The sequence below is a fragment of the Sander vitreus genome, chromosome 3 (assembly GCF_031162955.1).
Source record: "Sander vitreus isolate 19-12246 chromosome 3, sanVit1, whole genome shotgun sequence".
Lineage (NCBI taxonomy): Eukaryota > Metazoa > Chordata > Actinopteri > Perciformes > Percidae > Sander > Sander vitreus.
Window position 1 is genome coordinate 8,450,261 of NC_135857.1, and position 10,202 is coordinate 8,460,462.

Here is a 10,202-nt window from a genome sequence, read left to right on the forward strand (position 1 = left end):
TTAAAGAAGAACATCTTTTGGCTGTGTGATTTCGTTTCTCGCCGGCTTCTGAATACTGGATACGCTGCCATGTCAAAGCGCACTGAATTATTTACAGGCGTGCGTGTCTTGTTGTGTGACAGCTCTGCCCTTAAAGCATTTTATTAGACGCCTCTTCCACCACTGACTGGCACGCGACGCTCCTCTCACCGATGCGTCACTTCCAAGAGCGCCGGGACAACCAAACTGCTCCGGTCTCCTCGCCTGAGCCCATTCGCAGCTTCCTGCGTTCAAATCTACATTTCGGTTGAATTGTGTTTTTTTTTTTTTTTTTTTTGTTTTTTTGCCCGGATCCAATAAAGGACTCATTCTTTTCTTCTTTTTCTTTTTTTTTTTTTTTTTTTTTCTCCATTTGGCTTTTCCACCTGAGAGAGAAAGAGGACGCGGTCGCCATCCCTTCCTTCCTGACTGTTTTGGGGTTGTTGTGGACGCTGAGTGTTTTTTTACGCATGCAGGGAGAAAACTGTGGTGACACCTGATCGACTGGCTTCTCCGCGCACATTGACCCGGGAGCTCCAGGCGAATCACGGAGGGAGAGCGAGAGAGAGAGCGAGAGAGAGAGAGAGAGAGAAGATTCTCGGTCAATGCTCGGCCGGCGCTGCTGATTTTGTTTGTGTGTGCGCGCGTGTGTGGTTCGTTTGTGGGGTTGTGTAGCCCAGCCAAAAGCCATGGTCCACTGCGCCGGCTGCGAGAGGCCTATCCTGGACCGCTTTCTGCTCAACGTGCTGGACAGAGCCTGGCACGTCAAGTGCGTGCAGTGCTGCGAGTGCAAATGCAATTTGACAGAGAAATGTTTTTCTCGAGAGGGGAGACTGTACTGCAAAAATGATTTCTTTAGGTAAGATCGGGCGGAAAGGGGACATAAAAAACTCCCCAGCAGTGTTTTTTGTTTGGGTTTTGTGAATGTGTCTGGGTTCATGTCAGCAGCTGGACTGGAGGAGCAAAGCAGCCAATGATACAGCCTTAAAAAAAAAAAAAAAAACATTTAAAAAGCGGCATAAAATAGGAGCAAAAATTGTGATGGTGCATCAAAAGAGAAAAACATGGAAAACTCACTTTTTTTTATATTATAGGGCGAGACATTTCACTGAAAAATATTTGTAGATTGCAGATTCAGTTTTAAATGTTTGTATCTTTTATCATATTTCCAACTTTTAAATGGGTTGCATACTATTGATATAGGCCTACTATCTGACTAAAAGTCCTTTTAAAAATCCAAACTGTCTCTCATGCTTTTTAAGACAAATTGTTAAAATAGAAAAAATAAATACACTTAGCACATGTGTTGACTGCACACACAGGTTTACAATTACTTACTTGAGCTTTATTTGTTATATTTCTAGTCTAAATGAATGGATAGAGCGACCTGTCCGTGCCTGCAGGCGTGAACGAGCACTTGGAGGCGATAAGCTTTGATTAGGAGCGAGTAATTAAAAGCTTGTTCATTTGGATTCTTATGCTAAACAACAACAGAAGAGGGGCAGCGACATTAAACGCGTGTGTACTCGCTCTCAGCAGGGAGAGGGGGCGGTTTGGTAGGAAATCGAGGAAATCACACTTGGGGAGGGGGGGTGGTGGTGGTGGGGGTTACAGCTAAGAGGCAGCCGGGCGGGGGTCGGGGGCCGGCCGGCCAGAGGGGCCACTGCCCGGCCGGCAGCCAGGCAGCCCGGCAGCCCGGCCCCCGGCCTGGTGTGTTTGCTCAGTCCGGCTGAGAAGGACGTGATAAGTGGATTTGAATAGTAAACTAGTTGAAAAGATCAAGTCCGCAGACAATGCAATCACAGACGTGCAGTCAACAAGCAGTGCACACGGCACTCAATACACATTGTTTAACGGCCGAGTCAATGGCACGGCTTTACACAGCAGGTATTATTCCAAAGCAGCTGCTGCTGGCTTACACTATTAACTGCACCTGTACATTTACATGTATCTTTTACATTTATGTATAGGCCTACTTTTATATAGTTGCATTTATATAGACATTTATATAGGCCTATATATGTATATAGGCTAGTAGCACTATATATATATATATATATATATATATATATATATATATATATATATATATACTATATATAATATATATATATATATAAGATATATATATAGTATATATATATATATATATATATATATATATATATATATATATATATATATATATATATATATATATATATATAGAGAGGCTATATATATAGGCTGTAGCCTAGTCTAATATGGGACACAAAACGTTTTGAAATGTAGAGATAAAATAAATAATAATAATAATAATAATAATAATAATAATAATAATAAGTACCTTCTTCAGCAGGTCCATGCATAGTTGTGCGGAAGGAAAGCATATTTTATTATTTACAAAATAAAAAAGAGCTTATGTGCAACATCACTAAAAAAAAAATTATAATTAATAATGAGTATTATTAGTATTATTAGTAGCTATGGGTTTAAACTGCACACAATAAAAAAATAGGACTTTACATTAAACCAATTATTATTATTATTATTATTATTATTATTATTATTATTATTATTAGTAGTAGTAGTAGTAGTAGTAGTAGTATTAATATTATTAGTATTATTATTATCCAACATCTCAGTGCGGATTGAGGAAAAAGGTTTAGCCTGTTCTTAATTGTGGAGATAGCACAAGGTCCAAAAAGCTCCTTTTTTTCTGGAGTTCATTCTTTTTTTTCATTCTTTTATTTCATGTAAATTGTTATGTTTCTGAATAGGTTTAGTCCCGCAAATTGTGTTTTCCACATGGCCAATAGAGGCTTAAAAAAATAAGTGCTTATACTTCATGTCCAGACTCGATTATAAATTTCTTCCACAAAAATGTGACTTTCAGCTAAACTGAGTCAAGTCAGCAGGAACATGTGATTTTGCTCAATAGGCTCGGCTCTCTCCGTCCCCACACCTGACTGCCTGGGCTTTGCTTTTTTTTTTAAATTTATTATTTAAACGCTTCAGAAATGGTTTTCTCTAAAAGTGTTCTGTGATAATAAAATCTCCCCCCCCCCCCCCCCCCCCCCCCTCTCTCCCGCGCAGACGGTTCGGCACCAAGTGTGGAGGCTGTTCGCAGGGCATCTCTCCCAACGACCTGGTCCGCAGGGCCCGCAGCAAAGTCTTCCACCTCAATTGCTTCACGTGCATGATGTGCAACAAACAGCTGTCCACCGGGGAGGAGCTCTACATCATAGACGAGAACAAATTCGTTTGCAAAGACGATTACCTAAACAACGCCAGTGTAAAAGACACCAACCTCCTCTCAGGTACGAGGGCGCGCGTGCGTGTGTGCGCGTGTGCGCGTGTGTGCGTGTGTGTGTGCGTGTGTGTGTGTGTGTGTGTGTGTGTGTGTGTGTGTGTGGCTTTATCGGCATGAAAGTTTTAATAACAATGTTTCCAAAGCCTCCAAATACAAGTTGTCCAAATATTCGGAGAGAGCACACTAAACAATATTATGAACATTAACCCAATATTAGGATTGATTCATATGAATTATACAGTATATATATATATATATATATATATATATATATATATATATATAGTATATATATGTATATATATATATATATGTATATATATATATATATGTATATATATATATATATATATATATATATATATATATATATATATATATATATATATACATATATGTATATATATATATATATATATACACACATAGTGTGTGTGTGTGTGATACATTGTGATACATTGTGATACATTGTGATGGATGTGATGTGTTCAGCCCCGCAGTGGCTTCATCATTTCCCATGCCCATGCCCACGACCCAGAGAGCAGAATCCAACACAAACTCGCAGCCCCGTGCACTTTCATAACGAATATAGGCCAGCCTACATTATTTCAGTCCAAGCCTTTTTTTGTTATTATTTTCTCCACACCAGTTGAGATTATGATCTGTGTTTGGGCCTGTAATTCGTCCATCATCTGCCATGTGGGATTTAAAAAATAAATAAATAAATGTATTACGTATGTTTGCAATGTTTTAGGCTCCTCAATATTCAAGTCTCTTAACAACGCATTAGCCTAAAGGAGAAAAACACATTATTTGTAAAGTGAATGCTCCGTTACATGTTTAGGCCTATATGAATCTTAAACTGCGACATTTACATGGGACAGATGGATAAACACGTTTAAAAACCTGAATGAACGCTCTCAGATAATATTTCTTTCTTTTTATTAATGTTGGTGATACATGTTTTTTTTTTTTTTTTGTCCACTATAGGCTACTATGTCACTGCATTATCTCAATGCAGTTTTATTTATAGTGTCAAATCACAACAGGAGTTGTCTCAGGGCACTTTACAGATAGAGTAGGTATAGACCACACTCTGTCATTTACAAAAGACCAACAATAATCACCAAGCATTTGGTGGCGAGGAAAAGCTTCCTTTAAAACAGGCAGAAACCTCGGACAGACCCAGACTCTCGGTGGGGGGCCATCTGCCGCTGCCGGTTGAGACACAGAGCCACTGTTACAGATATACAGAAATACAGAGACAGTGATACAGATATACAGAAATAGAGAGACACAAATATAGCCTGGATATAAAGAGACACAGATACAGGTATAGGCTACAGAAATACAGAGAGACATATAGATATACATATATACAGAAATACAGAGACACAGATACAGATATACAGAGAGACATATACAGATATATAGAGAAACAGATATAGATGTACAGATATACAGAGACACATACCGAAATACATAGACACATATATAGAAATACAGACACACAAATATATAGAAATACAGAGACACACACATATAGCTGTGCAGAAATACAGAAACACAGATATAGATATAGCCTACATAAAAACAGAGACACATAGGCACACAGATATAGATATATAGAGACAGAGACACATAGGCTACAGAGACACAGAGATATACAGATAGATATTTCCCATGTTTTGGCTGTTTCTTATTCTAATCCTCCACATGGCATTTCTTTAGTGACGGCGTGCAGCGACCCCAGTTTATCCCCGGACTCCCAGGACCCGCTGCAGGACGACGTGGTCCTGAAGGACACGGAGATCGCCGCCCTGTCCGACAAAGAGACGGTGAACAACGAGAACGACGACCAGAACCTGGGGGGGAAGCGGCGCGGTCCGCGGACCACCATCAAGGCCAAACAGCTGGAGACTCTGAAGGCGGCGTTCGCTGCCACCCCGAAACCCACCAGACACATCCGGGAACAGCTGGCCCAGGAGACCGGTCTCAACATGAGGGTCATCCAGGTAAGGAAGCATCGAGCTCCGGGTCTCTAGTGTCTCCATGGAATTGAACATGTCTTAATGGCACCCATCAGAATCAGAAAAAAAGGTTTATTGCCAAGAAAGTAGGCCGATTTATGAGGAATTTGCCTTGAGGGTGGGTGCAAACAAACAAACAAACAAACACACTGAACATGAATATGAAATAAACAATAAATAGGCTACAGAAACAAATATAGGCTATCAAAAGAGCTGCTTAACATAAGAGGAAAGAGGATGAATGGGTGCAGAATGTACACAACATATAAAGACATTACATACATTAATTACGTAGCATACACATTTATTATTAGGAAACTTGGGTCCACGTGGCCAGCAACAAAAAAAAAATCACTATAGTAATTATAGGTCAGTCATTTCTAGTCTATAGCCTATAGGCTACGGTTCAATGCGGGGATCTTGTGATTCTGTGTGAAATGTTGTGGAGATAATATTATAATATTGAAGGGGGGGGGGGGGGGCAGCCACAGGTGGAGGAGGTGGGCTCGCGCCTTCCCTCTGTTATTACGCAGCTATTAAAAAGGTGTGATGTAACAGCTTCTGTTTTATGGAGAAAATGTCACTGCCAAGCTGCCACACTGCCATGACCGTGCAGGCCTCATCCCCATCAGAGAGGCTCCACCCCCTCTCTCCCCCCCCCCCCGTCCACCCCTAACCCCCCCATCCTTCACCCCTCTTTAAAGGAGGCATGTTCCCTGAATCCATTAAGCCAGAGATTGGCCGGACGGTCGAGCTTGATTTGGAAACGGGGGTCATTTATATGGGTATTTTTGATTCTTGGCGCTGGCGACGGGGCCAAGTAGTCGCCAACTGGCGCCGGGGCTGCTGGGAGCCCTGGGAGTCCTGGCACCGCACTGCCAGCACGTTTTGCGGCCACGTTTAGCCATGCTGGGAGCTCCTCCAGCCAAGCGAAGACACAAATCTGTCTCAGGGTCTTCATACTGTCTGCGCGCAACTCAGGGCAACGTTCAGTTAAACAAAGCGAAGACATTATTGGTATTATTATTAGCCTATTGCTATTATTATTATTATTATTATTATTATTATTATTATTATTATTAGTAGTAGTAGTAGTAGTATTCTTATTCTTCTTCTTATTATTATTAGCCCAAGGGCCTAATTTTGGGTTCAACATTAAATCTCCACTTTTGAGCAACATTGAAATTCTGAACGTTACTTCTGCATTGTGGTGAATTTTTCTGTAACAATTGGCGCCTTTTGCATCTGCATCACATTATGGTGCAAATGTCTTTATTTAGGCTATGTAAAGGAAATTATAATCGGTTTTCTTTTTTGGGAGGGGGGGGTGGCACTAGCCAGTTTTGATTGGGGGGGGGGGTGTAACACCCCCATCCCCCCTGTAAGTTACGCCTATTTGGCCTATTATTATTATTATTATTATTATTATTATTATTATTACTGGTATCATTATTATTATTATTATTACCGGGATTATTATTATTTTATTATTTTAATATTATCATTATTATTATCGATTTTGTATGTGGGACTATGTTCTTTTTTTCTTTTGGTGATTTCCAAAAATGGTTAAAAGGGTTATTTTATGTGGCGCACCAAAGTACTGATATAAGTAGGGTTAGGTAATGTCATTGATAGATTCACGCGATAACATATGATTACCCATCAGAAGGAAAAAAAAAAAAAATGAGACTCCCAGAAAAGTAGAAGTGATTGTAAAGCAGCTCTTTAGGCTTTACTAACAGGTGTTTTTTTTTTTTAATGTAGGCTAATAAAGGCTGCGGGGCAGATCACTGGGGGGGGCTTCAGCACAGCAGATGAATGGCGATACAGTGGAAGTGTCCGAGCGAGCAGGGCTACGTCCAATATGTATGAGAGCGAGGGAGAAAGGGGGAAGCGCGTAATTAAAGGAAGCCGGCCTATAGATTAGGGAATGATAACCTCCAGGAGCCGCTAATACATCGCTAACAGCCCTCCTATTAACTATTAATTGGAGATGTGAAGCCCCCGCTGCTGCAGCCTTCAGCCGGAGTAAATGGAGGGTTAAAAGATCATTAGGGAGGTTAGATGATGGGACTCTCGCTCCTCTAACGATAATTGGCCCGCAGTTCTCTCCGCCGCACGGCCGTGCGGATTTAACGCGCCGGCTCATCATGATCACGCACGCCGCAAAACAAACAGCCAAGCCCGGGTATTTACTCTCATAAGAAGCCGGCGCGGTGCAGCTGCCAAGGTAAACATGGCAACTAATTACACTTCCGTTTTGTACGGTGGAGAATGTACACACTGAGGTGTATTTGCACATTCCGAAACTAAATCCACGATGGGCAAAATGTTGTGTTTTTGTTGACATGTTTATACATATTTAGCTATTTATTCATACAAGTGCCGCGTGACATTGACACCATGCATGCAGAGCAGCCCTCGGCCACCTTCTCCACCCCCCTCCATGTCTCCCTCTCCTCCCGTCTCCCTCACACTGTATTGACCTGCAATCAAAATGGCGTCAGAAGCATATTGCATGTTAGCTGAGTGACACGAGGTAGAACTTCTAGCCACCAAAAAAAAAAAAAAAAAAGTCATACTATATGGTGAACTTTGAGGTGATAATGTGTTTTGTTACGTCTCTATGTATTGTATTATTTATATTGTTTAATCTTCTTAATCTTCATACTTTGTTTTTGATATTAAGACTTTTTTTTTTTTTTTTAAAGTCATATTATTGTTTCTTTGGATAATTATTTGGAGCATGTGTCTCATATCTATATCTATATTTGAATGTATTTTTCAATAAAGTTGGAAGAAAAAAAAAGTGACACGAAGTATGTCTGTGTGTGTGTGTTCAGGTGTGGTTCCAGAACCGGCGGTCCAAAGAGAGGCGCATGAAGCAGCTGAGCGCGCTGGGCGCCCGGAGGCACGCCTTCTTCCGGAGCCCGAGGCGGATGAGGACGCTGGTGGACCGGCTGGAGCCCGGAGAGCTCATCCCCAACGGACCCTTCTCCTACTATGGAGGTATGCAGACAATTCCATCTTTCCGTCCAAAAATATATATATATATATATATATATATATATATATATATATTTTAACGTACATCTAAGTGTTCATTCCAAATAGGGAACTTGATCTGCAGTCAGGAGTGCAAGATAAAAAACAACAAAAAAAAACACATTCAAACAACATACAAATAAACAAGACAACAAAACAAAGACATGAATGGTTTCTGTATGTACAATATATACAACACAATTTTACACAACACCACAGGAGCAATCTCTAAAATATTGTACGTTACATGTGCAAATTAAGCCGAGTTATTGCTCACGGAACAAAGGACTTTTAAGTCCTAGTGTACTTTCTCTTATGACACACTCCTTTTCTTCATGTTGAAATGATAAATGAATGTTTTTTGATGACTGCTTATATAACATGTTATTCAAATGAGTATTCGTATGTTTCCTTATTATTATTATTATTATTATTATTATTTTTTTCTTCTATTTGTCTGTTATTTCCTGCTTTAATGGAACCAGGCCCCATCTTATAGTCAGCAGCTGTTGATTAAAATGAAGCACTTTTATTTAAAAAAAAGAAGAAAAAAAAGAAAAAACATGTTCATGTTAATTTAGTACACAGAATTTAAATAACACATATGAACAAATATTTAAAATGCAGTGATTTTCTGCTCTTGATGACCATTGTGGCACTTTTGGATATTCAGCAAAGGGGCTCTTATTTTCTGAGATGTGATATATCATTCAGTTTGGGTAACCTCGCCCGTTATAGCTGTCAGCCAGTGAGCAGTGAGTTAAGTTTACGTCAAGTCAGTTTACGTCTCACTGATTTGAAACCACAGTGTTCCTTCAGATGCTTTGAAATATCTGATCATTTTCAGAGGATCTCCTTGGTGCTCGGGCCTTTGTCCTTTCTGCTGAAGCAAAAAAGAAAGTCTTAATAATATTCTGCTGAATTGGAGAAAAAAAAGAAAAATCGGTCTCAGTAGGTAGAATCGCTGATGAAACGGCCCCCCATTTTAATTAATTTTGTGGCCACGTTGTTCTCCCCACCCAATTGCAGTTTTGATTTAAGTGTAGCGTGCTCTGTGACTAATGTGGTACGGCGAGGCTCTCTCTCCCCGTCTCATACAAATCAAGCTTTGTATATTCAATGAATTCCTCAATGTCTCTGGAATTATTCCTGCACACCCATTGTTCTCAGAGCTAACGTCGATTCATTTTTTTTCTTCCTCTTCTCTTGGATCTGCAGATTATCAAAGTGAGTACTACGGCCCGGGCCCGAACTATGACTTCTTCCCCCAGGGGCCCCCATCGTCGCAGGCTCAGACCCCGGTGGATCTCCCCTTTGTACCCTCCTCGGGCCCCACGGGCACTCCCCTCGGAGGCATGGACCACCCCCTGCCGGGCCACCACCCTTCCAGCGAGGTTCAGCGCTTCTCCGACATAATGTCCCACCACCCGGGGGACTCTCCCAGCCCGGAGCCCGGCATCCCGGGACCCCTGCACAGCATCTCCTCCGAGGTGTTCGGCCCGAGTCCGCCCTTTACCTCACTGTCGTTGAACGGCAGCGGATACAGCAACCACCTGTCCCACCCGCCCTCGGAAATGAACGAGGGCACCGTGTGGTAGCTCTCTGAGAGAGAGAGAGAGAGAGAGAGAGAGAGAGAGAGCGAGAGAGAGAGAGAGAGAGGACTCTGCCAGCCGGAGGTTCGGTATCGGAGGGTGGTGAGGTAGGGGGCTGGCTGGGCTGGGCTGGGGGGAGGGGGGGGTTGAGGACAGGGGACATGGATATCGACAGGGTTAGGGCAAAACGCCATGAAGTCATTATTTTTGTCGGTGTTTTTT

At 41.4% G+C, this 10,202-nt stretch overlaps 1 protein-coding gene across 1 annotated transcript; it reads left to right on the plus strand.

Moving 5' to 3' along the window:
• The first annotated feature begins 707 nt into the window (after positions 1-707).
• Positions 708-9,986, plus strand: LOC144512552 (LIM/homeobox protein Lhx1). Its single transcript, XM_078243316.1, has 5 exons — positions 708-877; positions 3,094-3,317; positions 5,042-5,325; positions 8,187-8,352; positions 9,607-9,986. Exons 1-5 carry the CDS (start codon positions 708-710, stop codon positions 9,984-9,986), a joined length of 1,224 nt encoding a protein of 407 aa, XP_078099442.1.
• Positions 9,987-10,202: the final 216 nt, after the last annotated feature.

Coding starts and splice junctions, on each gene's coding strand:
- LOC144512552 (XM_078243316.1), top strand. CDS start 708: ATGGTCCACTGCGCCGGCTGCGAGAGGCCTATCCTGGACCGCTTTCTG. Junction 878..3,093: donor TGCAAAAATGATTTCTTTAG/GTAAGATCGGGC, acceptor TCTCCCGCGCAG/ACGGTTCGGCACCAAGTGTG. Junction 8,353..9,606: donor ACCCTTCTCCTACTATGGAG/GTATGCAGACAA, acceptor TTGGATCTGCAG/ATTATCAAAGTGAGTACTAC.